This window comes from Alligator mississippiensis, chromosome 12 (assembly GCF_030867095.1).
Source record: "Alligator mississippiensis isolate rAllMis1 chromosome 12, rAllMis1, whole genome shotgun sequence".
In the NCBI taxonomy this organism is placed as follows: Eukaryota; Metazoa; Chordata; order Crocodylia; family Alligatoridae; genus Alligator; species Alligator mississippiensis.
The window spans coordinates 28,643,832-28,660,436 of NC_081835.1; the positions used below are offsets into that span (position 1 = coordinate 28,643,832).

Here is a 16,605-nt window from a genome sequence, read left to right on the forward strand (position 1 = left end):
ACCTCTAGAAGACTTTTGCATTTCATTTTGTCTCAGACCAACATGGCTACCAAACACATCCTCGATAGAAGACAGTCACTGTGGCAAGATTCCCCACCTGTCGCAGTGGATCAGGAGGCTACAACTGGTTTTGGAGCAGATCTTTGCAGCACAGGGGCTTCTTTTTTTTTTTTCAGCCGCAGAAGACACGGGGGTGACAAGAGGCTCGGTGGTTCTGAAGCACTTGCAGTCCGGCCGCACCTGGGTTTACTAAGGAGCTGGGAGACACCTCTGCTAGAGCCAGAGCTGAGCACCGCGGACCGGACCGGACCGGGCCGCCCGCTCCCCGCTGCGGTCAGCGGAGGCCTCCGGGCGCGCGGGAGGCGCGAAAGCGAAAGCTCCCCCCGCCCCACGTGACAGCGGCCGGCCCGCGCGCAGCCCCTCCCCCGCGGGTCTCGAATGGCAGCGCGGGGCGCGCGATTCCTGTAGGCAGCCCGCGCCGCCGCCGCCGCCCCCGGCCCCGGCTCCGGCCCCGGCCCAACCCGCCGGCTGCATGGCTCCGCGCACCGGCCCCGCGCGGCCGCCGCCGCTGTTGCTGCTGTTGCCGCCGCTCCTGCTCCTGGCCTCGGCTTCCAAGCTGAACATCCCCAAGGTGCTGCTGCCCTTCGCGCGCGGCACCAGGACCAACTTCACGCTGGAGGCCAGCGAGGGCTGCTACCGCTGGTGAGTGGCGGCGGCAGGCGCTCACCTGGCTGCAGGGCTGGGCCCGTCGGCGCCGCAGCCTCTGGGCCGCATGTGCACGCGGGGAGGGGATGGACTCGGGCCTTGGGGTCCTTGCCCGGGCTGATCGCGGGGATGGGGGTGGTCTGCGGAGCCCGGCTGACCCGCGCCGGCCTCCCGGGTTGTGTCCTGAATCCACGGGCTGGTGCTCTGTGTGGGCGAGGGGGGACCGACAGTAAAGAGCAGGAAGATCTGCACGTGGGAGGGGAGCGCGTCCTGGGGGCCCGGCCCGGCCACGTGCCAGGCGGGCGGTCAGGTTTCTGCCCCAATTTGGGGTCGTATTCATCCCTGTAGCCGCTCCAGTGACCCGTGAGCTCGGGCCTTGGCGCTTCTGCCTGCTGAACAGGAGGCACCATATTTCTAGTGTGATAACGGGTTTAATAACCAGAGCCTGGAAAAGCACCATGTTTCTACATCACTGGATGCCATGAGGCACATATCCTTTCAGAAGAAACCCAGTGAAGCACTAGGTAGTTTAATTTTTTTTTTTTTTTTTTTAAGCTCATCCCTAACAATAATCCTGCAGGGTCAGGCATGCAATTAAAGATGCAGGATACCATCAAATACTTGCACTCCCCTGAATGGGAGCTGATTCTTCCTAGCTGCCTCCATCCCAGAGTAGCAGGTGAAGCTCACATGAGATGACGCAAGGGTTGACTAAATTGAACTCAGTGGGATTTCTTGAAACTCCAGGAATTTGACAGATTCAGGGTCTCAGCATGAAGATATTGGCACTTACTAAGAACTTCATACTAAAGATTATACATCCATGTTTTAAGTAATGCATCTCTCATTTGGAGGAGCAGTAATGGCGAGGTGGCCAGCAGAAGAAATGATGGTATTTCAAATCTAGCTGTGATTGTATCTGCACACATTTCATTTCATATATTCCACCAAAACACATTTTAGTGGAATATATTTTTACATGGTATAGTTTAACTTAAGTTGTCATTCAAGTTCCTCCATGTGCATGTGTTTGCTTGGGGGTTCTAGACTTTCACAGGCTGATTATAATTCTTTGATTTCTTAAAGGTTTGAGGTTGCTTATGCACAGAAAGAGCAGTAGAGTTGCATTAAAAGTTTATTTTAATCCTATACAGAAAAGAAAGAGGAAACAAGTTATTAAGTCCTGCTGCTTTTTAAATTAAAACATTGAATTACATTAGTCTACTGCTTCCTTTAGGGCTTTTTAATGACGACTACAAGTATATTCTATGAATGTTTTCCTGCTATTTTTTTAAAGGTGCTGGAGGCTGGTAAAAACATTCAGCACTGTCACAATGGCTTAGTAAAAGACAGGACAAACCTGTTATAGAAGTATAAAAAAAACAACATTTTGAGGGGTTGCACAAGCATACATCCATACGCATGTGGAGGCCCATGTAGTAATATAATCAAAACTAAAAGTTAAAAAAAATCTTAATGAGAACAACTATAAACTTTCCTATACCAGCCATCTATTTAGAATGTGATTCTAATTATAATATAAAGCTTGTAGTGAAAGTTATCGAATCAAATTCTGTGTGAAACTTAACAAAGTTAAGTGTGTGTGGATGAGCCCTTGACTAAGATTTGAGAGAACTCCGTTCTACGCTTCGCTTTTTGGTGCTTTTTTTTTTTTTGTTGGTTTTCTTATTTGTAGAATGGGGATAAAGAAATCATCTTCCTTTGTAAAGTGCACTGAAGTTTAATTGGTAGCTATTGCAGGGAACATGCACTGTTAGCTCTGGGTCATATTCCTAAGTCCAAAGAAGTTTCAAGGCTTTTTTTCCCTATTTCATTCCCTGTGTCTGATTTTCCTAGGATTTAGGATTTTATTTCGGAGTGAAGGACAGTAGCTTCCAACTATGCTGAATTTGTGGAAGGTGTGGCATCATTTTCTACCTTCCCGCTGTAAGTGTACATTAATTTCTATCTTACAGTGACAGGATGTGGGTGGCAGAATTCTACTTACAAAAAGGAAGTAGTAGCTCTTTGTTGAACAGAGTACAAGGGCTAAGGAGCATAATGGTGCTCTAAGCATGTTTATTAATTTTTAATCTTCCTTTCCTACTGCACCACCACCACATGCTCATCTCTAAGATCTTTAAAAGAAATTTTGTGCGAGGATTCTAATGCTGTCCTCTGAAACATGGGGTTCGCCATTTAACATGAATTTGCCTGCTGGGTAGTTGAGGGTAGTGGAGTTCAGCAAGTTCTGAAACATCTGTGCACTTGCCCTCTGTTCCTATATGTTGCAACAGAGTTTCTTACTAGGGAGTTGCTCTATATACAGTATGTTATAATTGTGAATACTTTGTATAAAGTTCTCCTATGTTTATTGTAACTTTATATGTGTTGCATCTTTGAATATCCTAGGTGTGGTTGAATAGAGTTTGTTCTTTAGTTTGACTATATTGATATCAAAAACTTGTCTTTTTCCTGTTATCCATCCTGTCTTTTGATACCAAAGTAATTAAAATAACATGTACAAAAATTGCAGATATGCTTTTGGTGCATTTCAATGGATTATCCTTTATGCTTACTTAATTCTGCACAATTTATTAAAAGCATCAAAGTGAAAAAGTCTTGAAAAGTTGCTGCTGGTTCAAATCCTTCTGTCATATGAGATGCATGTACCCCAAGCTCATGGTGCAATACTAATGGTGTCATCTAAGAGCCCTGATACAAACTGTTCCACCCACATTCTGCCTATCAGGCAGTTGTGTAACCCTCTTATAGGACTCTTAAGATGAATTTTATGTGAAAAGTTCAAGGTTGGTCTTGACCTAAATATCTATCTTTGAAACCTATTCCCTTTGAGGGGGATAAATGCTTAATGTTCCTTGCAGGCATCTTAATTTGCAAAGTCAAGTCCAATGATGGGTTGGTTAACTGTCCAAAGTTAGTTATAAGTTCCCATGCTGTTTCTTTGTAAAACTGGTCTCTAGCTCTTGTTTTCACAGCTACCATTATTATTTTCAAGAACATGTAATCAACACTCTGTGCAATGTTGCCAACCCCAAGCATTCAACAATATCAGGTCTGAAATAGATTGTTATTGTAGCTTTTTTATCATAATCAAATTGTTTAGAAGCAGTGTCTTTTTTAGATTCGCAGAGCTCTCTTTTTAACTTGCATTTAAGGACCTCTAAAACTGACTTGTAACAAACTGTTGCCTTGAAGACTGATTAAAATATTTCTTTTCACTTCGGTAGAAATAAAGGCTGACTGTAGTTGTATGGGGAGGCTGCTCTGATGCACTTGGAGCAGACTCGATTAATTGAGTCTGCTGGGGCATGCTAATTGGCCTGCTCCAGCAACCATCATGTCTCGTGTATCAATGTCCCCATGCTTCAGAATGGCGGCTGGAGTGCTTTAACTAAAGCTCATCAAACGAACTTTAGTTAAAAGTGCCCCTGCTGCCATTTTGAAGCTTAGGGATACCAATATAAGAGACTTGGGATTCTGGATAAATAAAATTCCAAAATTGACTAGAATTTTATTTATACTGCTGTTTGTAAACATTGTGGACCTCAGCAGCATCCCTAGGCACTTTTGTCTGCAATCTTAGAATGAAAACATTGAGATGGATTCATTTAAGGAATCTTGATAACTCTTAAGAGTTTAAAAAATGATGGTTTTAAGTGGGGAAGCATAAATTACTTCAAAGGAAATAGAAGACGCTCAGAACCACTGAGGAGCGTGACTGTTTATTGTAGCAGAGTCCCGCTCTGGTTCTAAAGCACCTCTGTATTAACAGTGCTGTAGAAATAAGCAGCTGTTATAGTTGTTCTCCATGGTCAGAAAAATAAATGTGAGTGGACAGCTAGGTTACCAAATTAAACTAGTGAGCAGGGCTGGCTGAATTATACTTTGTATGGAGCTTTGCACCTGTCATTGCATATCTAATGAGATAAGTATGCTCACTAAAAGCTAAATTGACAATGTGATATATACAGTATATTTCACCTTCACTCCAAATTTTTGTCAAAAGTGGTTCTTTGGCATGGTGGTTTCATCCATACATCTCAAATCACTTTGCAAAGTGTAAATAGGTATTAGCCATATGTTATAGTTCACCTTACTAAGTATATATTAAAACAGTGTCTGTGTAAGGCCCTATCCTTTAGTTGATCATTTACTGCATCAGAAAAGCATGGAGTTTCACAACATCCTATTTTCCTTAATGCTTTGTAGAAGCCTCAGTGTTTTGCAAAGTAAATCTACTAATTTCCTGGGCATATTAATTCTCTGAGCCAAACCTGGAGGAGGATGAAAATAATGTTATACAGTAAAATGGAGAGTCTATTTTCTTCATATAGTAGATATTTCATAAAGGTCTAAGGTAGAGGTGCTCAACCCCTGGTTCATAGGCCAGATCTGGCCCATGAATCTATGGTATCTGGCCCTTAGGGTTTCACATGTGTCCAAAAATGTGGCTACAGGTTAGTGGCAGCAGTGTTAATTGCCATGGCTTTGGAAGTCACCACAGAATGGTGCTGCCACCATTCCCTTGCTGCCAAATTTCTGGATCCATTGGGAGCCCTGCAGGCCAGTGACTTGATCAAGTGTGCAGGGCTGGGGTGGCACAGGTCCCAATCCAAGGATGCAGAGTAGGTTGGCATGAGGTGGGATCCAGGCAGTGTGAAGAGGGATCTGGCCTCCTCCCTATCTTCTGCCTGGATATGGTGGAAACTGGGGGGTGGGCTGACTGTGAGTATGGGAGACGGGGGTGGGGATGGATATGGTGGGGGGTGGGAGTGGGAAGTGTCAGGGGGGTGTGATGGGTTTAGGTATACACATGTGGGGCTGCCCGAGTGCTAGATCCTGGGAGCTGGCTGGAGGTGGAAGTGTCACATTCAGTCACACTGAGATTTGGCTTGGTTGGGTAGAGCTTTCCAGAAACTTTTGGAGCAGCAGAGATGTACACTTTTGAATTGGACTGTAAATCCTATGGGATTTTGCCTGGGCAGTGCAGGTGCAGTCAGAGACACCCTGAGCAGGGTGCGGGGCCTGGGGCAAATCAGCCTGTGTGGGGCCCTGCCTCCGGATGTGAGGAAGCCAATGGCAGATTTGGCAGTGGGGACGTGTGGGACAAGAGGCTGGAGGCGGTGGATTCGGCAGTGGGGGGGGAGGCCAAGTGGCTGGACATGAAGCCAGCAGCAGCGCAGAGTCGCCACACCGCTCAGCTCTGCAGGGCCCAGGGTAGTCGCCCTTATTTGTGCCCCCCCTCCCCCCCGCCCCCGGGTGCAGCCCACGTTTTTTTTCCCCCCTCCCCTGCTCTCTGGCAATCTGCATGGAGCCAAGCCCTGACTGCTCCCACCTGAGCACCCCCTCCCCCCACTCCCGCCGGCTTTGGCCCTGTGCTCCCACCAGTCCTGTGCTCCCAGCCCTCAGCTGCAGCTTCCTCTCTGCCCACCACCACTTCCCCTCCCTACCTGCTGCCTGGAGCCCTGCAGCAGGGACAAGACAAGGAGCTGGTGGAGATCTCAAAAGTATGGTCGCAACAGAGACTGGATTTTTATCCCATTATTTGGACATGGTTTTATAACCTTTATATCTCAGTTTTTTAAACTGTTTTGTTTATCCCCTTTAATCTCTTCAGTTCACCTTTGCCTCTTTCACTAGGGCCTCCTTCTTGCCTCCCTCTTTCCCTCTATTTTATATTTACCTTACATTATTCCATTCTATTCTGTTCTCTATGCAAGTCCATTCATAGTATTTGATGCAGTAGTCTGTCATCTTTGAAAGCTCCTGCCTCTGTTAATGAGTAATTGTAAGGTGATGCTCAGCCTGCCTTCAAGGTACTTAATCAGTGACTTCCCTCAGTTCATAGGTAGGACTTTCTTTTAATTTTGTCGCAACAAACATCTACTTGCTGAATGCTATTTTTGTGGCTATTAAAGATCGTAGTAACTTTAGGCTTAATATAAGTTGTTATAGCTTTAAATAATTACATATATTTTTCTATTTAAAAATAAACCTATTTAAGTTTAAAATAATAATCTCTAATGTTGTTTTTATTTAAATAAGTCATCAGTTTTTATCCATCCTTCAGCCCTTGCTGTAGTTAAGAAATTAGCAATTTGGGCTGTACTTCTGCAACGAATTTCATGGAAGTCTAAGGATATAACAGTATGAAGCTCACTTCAGGATAAAGCAACACAATTTTAAGTTAGAGTGGAATTGCGCCAAGAATTTAATTTAGGTCAAAATTTTAATGTAGGTTTAAATAGCACAAAATAGAATGATATAAGCTTGCAGATTTATGCAATGTTGCATGCGTTAACCAAAGAACCTTAAATCAGTTTTGCATTTAATTAGTAAAATGTTGTTCATCATTTTTATTATTATTGGCCTGTATCTTAGCAAATCTCTGGGTAATTGTGATTTTGGTTATTGTAGCAGTTCCCAATCTGTGGTTCGGGTACTGCTAGTGGTACACAGGCAACCTGTCAGCGGTACACGTTAACAGATTTATTATAATTATATGACAAAAATTTGTTGGCGGTACTTAAGGTTGTATCATTTTAAATTGGTAGTGCACAGTAGGGCTATGTGAAATTTCAGCAGCCGTTTTGGCACCCGAAACACTGAATCTGAAACAAAACAGAAGGCTCCAAAACATCTCTGAAACAAAACCAAACCAGCCGAAACGTTTCAGATGTTTTGGAGCCGGGCTTGCAGGGAAACGGAAACTAAGAAGAGGGAGGGGGAAGAGGGGCAAAAGGACTGCTCTAATATTGACATCTGTAGCTGGCCAGTGTCTGTGATCTGTCCCTGAGGTCCCTTCCAATCCCAGTGCTCTGGGGGTGGGACGGCAGCCTGCTGTTATTTCGCATGCTGATCCGGGGCCCTGCGCCCCCTGGGAGGAGTCTAGCATAGCCTTGCAGCCCTCCCAGGGGGCACAGGCCCCGAGATCTGTATGTGGGACAACAGCATGCTAGCGCTGCTGGCTGGGGCCAGCACCAGCACCCAAGTCTGCTCAGTGCAGCCTGTGCTGAGCACAGGTGGAGGAGCCATGGGAGAAGCCCCTATGGCTGCCCTGCCTGGCCCCAGCCTCCCGGAACTTAAAAAAAAGCCCCGCGCTCACCAGCTGTAGCAGCAGTGATCAGGGCCTCTGAGGGGCTTATGGCAGAGCCCCCCTGCACAGCACGGGGTAGTGGGGATCTCCTCCCCTTCTTGGCAACCACACAGCAGCTGTCACATTGTGCGAGTGTGGTGCATTTCAGCAGGGTGCTGCCCGCTGTCTAGGAGCTGGGGCAGCTCCAATAGTCAGCCAGAGCCCGGTGTCGCTCAGCCCCAATGTCCCTAGCTCCCAGACAGTGCGCAGCACCTTGCCAAGCCGCGCTCCACCCGTGCTGTGGGGCAGCCGCTATGCGGGTGCCAGGCAGGGACAAGGGCAATGGTGATCCCCACAGCCCTGTGCTGCACAGGGGGTCTCTACCACAAGCCCTCAGAGGCCCTGATTGCTGCTGCTACATCCAGTGAGTGCGGGGCTTTTTCTGTTTTTTAAGTGCTCAGAGGCTGGGGCCAGGCAGGGGCCGGAGCTGGGCAGGGCAGCCTGGGGGGCTGCTCCCTGCAGCTCCCCTCACCTGGGCAGAGGCAAGCGCAGCTGGTGGAGCCACGGGAGGACTTCCAGCCGCCCGGCTGTGCCTGTCTGCCCGGCCGATCCGAATCTCTGAATCAGTGCTGAAACAGATTTGGCCGAATTGAAATGGAACAGCAATCCAAAACACTGAAATGGTTCCTGTCCCTCCGAAACAGGTGAAACCAAAACAGAACATAGCTGTTCTGCTCATACTAGTGCGCAGTCTGTCAGTTTGGGAACTGCTGGGTTATTGGATGATGATTCTGGTTTTCCACACCTTTTCCTGTGGAAATGCAACTGATTGCAAGTGATGAATAGCTGTTTTCATGTTCATTTAGTTTTAAAACTTAATTTTGGCTTGTACTTCAAGATCTTGTTTGTATTTTATCCATGTCTGCTGCTAAGTTAATACACTACAAGGTGAAGTCCTTGTGGCTTAATTTAAAGCATATAGGGATGTTTTTGAGCTAAATAAATAGCATAAGCTGATGTTCAGATTCCATACTAATGGGTAGAGTATGAAAATCCAGCTAAAAATAATAGAATCGAGACCTGTGACTTTTTTCTCCTTTGGATGCTTTTAAGACAAGTTGCATATTTTTGTTAATAGTTGGCTTACAGTATAGTAACTTGGAGTGATATTTCTGCAGGTCATCCACCAGGCCGGAGGTTGCTAGCATAGAACCTACAGATCAAAATGAACTCCAGTGTTCCCAAAAGGCTGTTGTCCAGGCACGTTCATCACAGCCAACACGTCTGACAAGTATAATTTTTGCTGAAGATATAAGTAAGCTTTTATCTATTTGGAAATCATGCCATGTGTATGAAAAAAATGTGTTTTTCAAGTTTAGGATCATGGTGAATCTTTAATGGATAATATATGCTTATATACATAAGAAAATGTGAAATACTTAGTTGTATGTTCACTTACCTGTAAGATCGTAAATGGAAGAGAAATCAAGTTCTTTGAAGGTCTTAAGTCAGAGTGAGTGAGACATGTGCAGCCCTTATAAATTTGAGGATATTAATACAAATTTCACATACTGCAGGGTTAAATATTTGGCGTATGGAAAATTGGAGTATACCTCCATGTCTGTGTACAAGCAGTTCGCTATCTGCTTTTAGAGACAGATGTGTAAAGTGATATACATGTTTTGAAATCATTGTATAATAAACTGCTTATGTTATTTTGCCTTTCATCCAAAAACTATGGTCAGTATTTTACATGCCATATCAAGAGTAATTGTTTACCGCTACCCATTGCTGCCATTGGATTATGCCTGGGGTGTAGGAAGTTGCTGCCGCTCTGAAATCCATAACACTACAATCATTTTCTGTAGGGGAAATAAAGTAGAAGTTGTTCACTGAAACACTTACAAGTAAAAGAAAGAGAACTATTTTACTTTTCTTGTTTTCAGAACTGTAAGCACCTCTGCATTAAGATTCTCTGTAGAGTTTGTAACTAGGGGTGTGCGAAATGGGCCCTATTCAATTCAGATTCAGCCTGAATTGGAGACAGCGATTAGATTTGTTGATTCGGATGACTGTCCCTGTTTCGAGTCAGCCAAAACCGGATCTGAAGATTCAATGCTGATTCAGAGAATCCGTGATTTGGCCATAAACACAGCTTTTAATATTTTTTTTCTACATACCTCGAGGTACCAGGCACGGCTCATGAATGCTGTGATGCTGGGGCAGATGGAGCATCCTGCAGGAGTGCAGGGGGCCCCCTGCGTGCTTGGTGGCAAACCTGGAAGTGGACTGGAAGTAATTCCAGGTCCGCTGTGGAAGCACGCTGGGTGCTGTGCCCCCCCCAGACCCAGGAGGTGTACCAGTTGCCAAGCTGGGGGGGGGGCACAGGACAGCCCCCCCAGTGTGCTCCCCAGTGGACCCGGAAGCAGACTGGAAGAGCTTCTGGTCCCCTTCTGGGTCTGCTGCGGAGCGCACTAGGGAGGCCCCCACACTTCTGTGGGACACTCCACGTGCTCCAGCATCGCAGTGTTCACAAGCCACCTGCTACCTAGAGGTATGTAGAAAAAACAGTTAAAGCTGTGTCTGTCTGAATTCCAGATCTTTCCAAATCTGTCTGAATTGATTCAGAGAGTTCCAATTCGATTTGGAGAGATTAAAGGGTCTCCTGATTCGATTCTGATATGGAGATCCGGTCACTGAATTGGGCTGAATCTCTGCTGAATCAAATCGGGGATCATAGCTTCGCACAGCCCTATTCATAACCTAGTTTCTGTCCTCTCTGTAAGTCCCTTGTGTTGCCATGCTAGTTAAGATACGCTCCATCTTGTTGCTCTAATAGTTTTAATTATGTTGTCTTCTATCTAAGTGACTGGTCAAGTTCTTCGTTGTGATGCTATAGTTGACATAATTCATGGCATCCAAATTGTGTCCACAACAAGAGAACTTTACTTGGAAGATTCACCACTGGAACTGAAAATTCAGGCTTTAGATTCTGAAGGTAAGAGATTGCTATTACACTGTAAACATTTTAGTAGAGTTCTTTAACATCCAGTTCAGTGTGAAGCAAAGATCAGAATGAACAGTTTGAAGAACAGTTTGCCTGTTGGCGCACACACTTGTGTATTATAATATTTATGATTCAGTAATCACCTAGATATCCCAAACCTCAGAAAGAACCTGTCAAGCACTCAGTTGCTTCATACACTTTGTTTTTTCCTAGTTGCTCGGAAATCTGACCTTTGGTATTGATGGCATTTTTAAATATCAGAATCTCCCTACTAGGGATATCTGCACTTACTTCTACATCTAGGGCAATGGTCAAAAAGTGAAGTGAAAGAAGTCATAATATTTGTCCTGTTGAAATGTCACATTCAATCACACTGAGATTTAGTTTAGTTGGGTAGAGCTTTCCAGAAATTTTTGGACTAGCAGAGATGTACACTTTTGAGTTGAACTGTAGATCCTATGGGATTTTGCACTTTATTTGAGTCTAAGCAAGCTTATACTTGCGGATCTACCAAATTCACGGCAGAAGTAGACTGCCTGGCAGCTCCTTTAATCTTGTAGGTTCCCCCATGCTCCCCCCTACCAATGGGCAGAGGGGTCCTGTCACTCGCTCCTAATTGGCAGGAAGACAAAAAACACAATTTTAAATATGATGCTGTTTGGCCAGTCAGCAGCAGGGCCACCAGGGCCCCTCAGTCGATCAGCAATGGGGAGGGGAGGGGGGGAACCTGCAAGATTAAAGGAGCTGCTGCACAGCCCACTTCCACTGTGAATTCGATAGGTCCCTACTTATGAGACTTTGGTTTCCTCCTTTAGTCTATATTTCTGCCAGTATCTGGCCTTCTTTTCTTTTAACAGAATTCTAATAGCAGTGTTCATGACATAACTTCTTATCCTGTACCTCAAGAAAGAACTGAAATGACTGACCTGACTGAAACCTTATTGGACCCATAAGTATGAGAGAGAGTGAGCGAGCCTATGCTGGCTAGACTGTGAATAATAATCTGAAGAGAGGGGGTTAGTTGTATTAATTTGAAGTCAGGCAGAAGGCAGCAGGGCAGTGACACCTTAGAGACCGAGTGGTTCAGAGAGGCAACAGCGTACAAAAGCTCACTTCTTTCTCAACCAGTTAGTCCTACATTGTTACTCCATCCTGCCTTCTGCTTAGCAAACTGAAAAAAATCTGATGCTTTAATATGGCAAACCTTACCTCAAAACTATACAAATGGTTTTTAGAATGCTGCATGAAGTAAGAAACCAAATGATATATACTGTACTCGTATGTCTAAGCATTTGTAAGAGCTTATTTATATTTTGGACACTTAATAGGGCCTAAACTATATTTGTCGATTTATAAATCATATACCACAAATGTCAATGAGAAGAACTGTTAGTTTTCTTACAGTATATGCAATTACACAGTGTTGGCTTGGTGTTTCTTCAAACTTTCAAACATCTTCAGCTGATGAGTTTGCTTTGGTAGGTATCCAACTTAAAATTTGAATAGGAGTAGTCATTTGAAAATTGTAAAAAAATATTTAATCTAAATGACTGAAACTAGATGTTCACCAGGAGCTTCAGGCATAGATGTCCACATTTAATATGAACAGCTCAAGTAAAAAATACTTTGGAGAATAGAAGTTTTAAAGTGATTTACATCTAAAAAAAATTACCGTGCAAAAGTGTATTGAGCAATAATAACATGTCTTAATTTGGTGTAGATTTAGACCCCCTGTCATAGAACTGTTGCCAAGTCTAGGATGGAGAAGTAATCTGTATGCAACTAAAATGACTCTTAAAACACCTTTGCTAACTCAAGTTTCATGCATATGATTTGCAGTGGTCAAGCAAAAATTCAGTAGAGGCCAGCTGAGAAACAGTTGGACCAAAGAGCTCTGTTTCCCACAGAGTGAAGTTTAGCCTACTATAGCATTTCACTGTTTGTTTGTTTGTTTTAACTTTTGGTATGGGCCATATCCTGCTACCAGCTGAAATCAATGGAAAACTAGCCATTGACTGGCATAGTGGAACCAGAATATGGGTCTCTTGCATTTACCTTGATAATACACTGCAAGGGCCACTACCCACTGCTTATCTGGACACATGTCAAGGGAGGTCCTAATTCCTTCCTCAAGTATTTCCCCTTGTCTTGCCCCTAAAGCCTTTGCATGTTGTCCCCCAATATTGCTAGGATCCACTGCCTAGGGGCTACTTCCCTACACATTGTGAGCAAGGTTTCCAGGTAATTGTTCTTTCCCACCATTTATTAAAATATATATTTGCTTCTTGGTTGGATAGGTAGGTTTTATTATCCCCTGCCATTCTGGGATGAAATAAAACAATATGGGTTCATTATACCTATGCAGGCCTGGTAGATCTATGCTATATTCTTTACTGCAGCATGGTAAACCCTTTTACAGTCACTCTTGGGGTGGAAATGTCTTGGAGCTGCCCTACATTTCTCTATCTCCTAATCATGTGGCCAGTTCCCTCACAACATCCCCATACTGATCTTGCCCAAGGATACAGCAGGTATGCAGGTGGCTGTTTCCTGGGCTGTCAAAGAAGGTAAGAACAGCATTGGCCCATCCTCCCTTTGCCATGCCAACTCTGCTTCTTTTTGCCACTGAGTTCCAGCTGTAAGCCTGCAAGGGAACTGGCTGCCTTCCTCCAGATTTAAATGCTAGATCTCATGACCAGTCTTCTTGCTTACCATGGAGCACCCTTCTGTTTGTGCCACTACAACACTGTCTCACTGCTGAGGCCCAGCGGTGAACTTTTAGGAGGAATCAGCCACCAAGCAATAGGCTAATTACACAGTATTGTGCCCATGCAAGTGTTTTCAACTCATCTTGTTCATGTGATCCTGAAGGAAGGGATCAACAGTAAGACTTGTGTATGTAAAATAATACTGAATTAAACGCCCCATATCCTTTGAGTTCCTCTCTGATTTGGCATAGCTACCTGAGATATATGCCACATTGGGGATATAAGTGACCCCTCATGAATGAATTGTATCTTGTCTCTCCAGGGCAATCTCAGTAATATATACTTTTTGCCATTGCTATGAATTGAAATGTCCTTGTCCCAGGAAAAATGGGCTAGTGCCAGCAGCCTCAGCTCAAAGCAAGTCTAAACTGCTTTGGTTGGGCACACCATGTACACACACAGTCATTGTGGCTGTACTTCAGTTATTTTACTTTCACCTGGGTCTTGCCTGCAGTGATAAGCAGCTGTACCTCAGTTTCCTCTGTGTGAAGGGAAGGTAGTTGGCTGACCTCCAGTTGTTTACCTGCACCCCATCAGCCCACCCTGAGGGGGATGCTGTTCTTTCAATTTCAGTAGTGGAAAGGACTCCTTAAAAAGGCAGTCCCTCCAATCCACATGATGCGGGGGGATGGTGACCTTCTGAGGTTTCAGGGACTATATTTTGCTGCTTCTGCCTGTTTGCCGCAGCACTGTTTGCAAGTATCCTCGCTGCAGTGCTGCATCATGCTTTTTCTTTGTCTTGCTTATGTCTTTAGTCCGAGTGAGAATGAACGAGGACTTTGTTTGGCAAAGCTAAACATGGCATGAAGAAACACAAAGCAAAATCAGGTTATCTTAATTTAAAATGCAGGCTAATATTTTTTATGTTGCCCCTTGTGTTTTTAGATTGCTTTTGTTTTAAGTAAGAGGTTTCAGAATTAATAGTATGATGCTTTTCTTATATACAATCCCGTTTGCTCAGGTTATGAATTTATTTGTAATACTATATTTCACCAAAGCCAAGACAACTTCAAATTTAAGATAACCCTTCAATAATTAGATCCTATGCATGGAAAAAGTATAAAATTCTGATAATTAGATTTTGTACATGAAAAATTATTGGAGGATTGTCTTGAATTCACCCCCTTCCATCTCTGCAGTGAGGAAAGCAGTTGCAGGGAGCCAGAAGATTGGGGAGTCAAGTGACTTGACTCCCACAACTTGCCCCCTGATGCCTGTCCCCCCACCTGCCCCTCTGCTACCTGCGCACCCTTCCACTTGCTGTCCCCCTCTGCTGCCTGCCCCTCATCTCCCTGGTGCCTGTATCTCCCAGCACTTTTTCCCCTCTCCATCCCCCTAGCAGTACAGTGACCCCTGGTGCCTGCCCTTCCTGCCACCTATGCTCTCTGGTTGGCCCCCTAGCCTTTCCTTCTTCCTGGGTTCTCTTCCCACCCCATCTCCCATTCCCATGGGCTCATGGTGGCTCTGGTCGCTGCTCAGCCAGGCACCACTTGTACATGTGAATCAGCAGTTGCCAGGGCCTGAGCTGCTGCCATTGCATTGACCAGGGTTCAAGCCCTGGTGTGGTCCTGAAACTGCTGACGATTAGCAGATCATAAGCTGGCAGGGACACATTGGGGCCAATTCAAAATCCACTCTGGTTCCAGTCCAGCCAGCAATCAGCTGATTATCGGGAATATACCAGTGCTGAAATCCCAGTGCATGCAGTCCCTGCCAGCTGACAATCAGCTCATCGTTGGCAGGGTTAGAACCACGCTGGAGCCAGTGCAGTGCACCAGTGTGGTCCCAGAGCCAACTGATGATAAGCTAATTGTCAGTCAGCAGAGACCATACAAGGGCCTGCTGGAGATCCCTGTGCAGTCCACCCTGCCACATGTTCAGTTTACAGTGGGATGGAAACCAGCCCCAAAATGATTTGTTTTTGTTTAATAATTTTGTTGTTTATTTCCTGTTTTGATTGTGCCATTAATTGCCTGAACGTGTGGCAGGGTTACACTTGAAGATGTGATTAATTGGTTACTTGTCTCAAGTGTAACATCTACCAGGGGCCTCTGTCTCTGTATCTCTTTTATATGCACTCTTTTTGATTTTAGTAATAAACTATCTTGCTTTAATTATTTTTGCAAATCTGTGATGTTCCTATTCTAGGTAACTAATTATTTTTGGTTATTCATAGTTTCTGAGTTGCAGGAAGATTTGCTTGTTTTGAGAAAATTGTTTTTGTTTTTTTTTGTCCAATTTATAGGAAACACTTTTAGCACTTTGGCAGGATTAGCCTTTGACTGGACAATAGTAAAAGACACAGAGGCCAGTGGCTTCTCAGATTCCCACAATGCATTGCGGTAAGTTTTATTCACATTATGCTCAAAGACCTCAGCTTTTTAAGATTATTGTCTGCTTTGTTGCATTTGGACTTAAACTAAAATGGTATCTACAGTTGTATGAATGGGTCAGATATTTTAAGTTTCTAACTATAAGTGCTAGTCACAGTTCTGAGCACCTTTTGACCAATTGAACATTCACATTAATTAGAAGAAAATTGATAGAGTTTAATGAACTGCCTGTGTAGCTCCAGGACATCAATCCTCAATTAACCAAAAATCTAATGTAGCTGACCCCTCTGCAATCACTTTGGTGGGGGAAGGGAGGGAGGAATGGAACAACCTGTTACATGAGGATGCGGGAGTAGCTGATGAGATCAAATGTTATCTCCATTTTGAAAGGTGTAGTTCTGGATTAAAGGGAGCTGCAGGCTGCAGGTCTGGTTACTGTTGGGTTAAAACTATTTATTGATTAAGTAATGTTAACTACAGTGTTGTTAAATAAATTGTCAAAATCATTTGATTGGCTTAAAAATCATGACATTTTTAAACAAAATAATTTTTAAAAAAGGGGGCTCACTATTTGTCTTCCAGTGTCTGAGCATTTAGGGTACACTTCAATCATGTTTTCCAAATATTCTTCACAGAAGAGCTGGGGCTAGTAATTAACCTGAATTCTTCTTAATAAAAGCTGAAATTCTTTCC

The 16,605-nt window shown here is 44.2% G+C and overlaps 1 protein-coding gene across 2 annotated transcripts in view; it reads left to right on the top strand.

The window, feature by feature from the left end:
- Positions 1 to 472: 472 nt before the first annotated feature.
- NUP210 (nucleoporin 210) overlaps positions 473 to 16,605 on the top strand; it is a 126,745-nt gene continuing 110,612 nt past the window's right edge. Inside the window, exons 1-5 of one of the 2 annotated variants that reach the window (XM_059715830.1) lie at positions 624 to 702; positions 2,563 to 2,652; positions 8,983 to 9,119; positions 10,671 to 10,802; positions 15,825 to 15,921. In XM_059715830.1, the coding sequence (XP_059571813.1) occupies position 9,119; positions 10,671 to 10,802; positions 15,825 to 15,921 (230 nt within the window). In that variant the 5' untranslated portion in view covers positions 624 to 702; positions 2,563 to 2,652; positions 8,983 to 9,118. Of the gene's footprint in view, positions 703 to 2,562; positions 2,653 to 8,982; positions 9,120 to 10,670; positions 10,803 to 15,824; positions 15,922 to 16,605 lie in introns of both variants that reach the window. The other variant, XM_019495401.2, reaches the window with a different exon arrangement.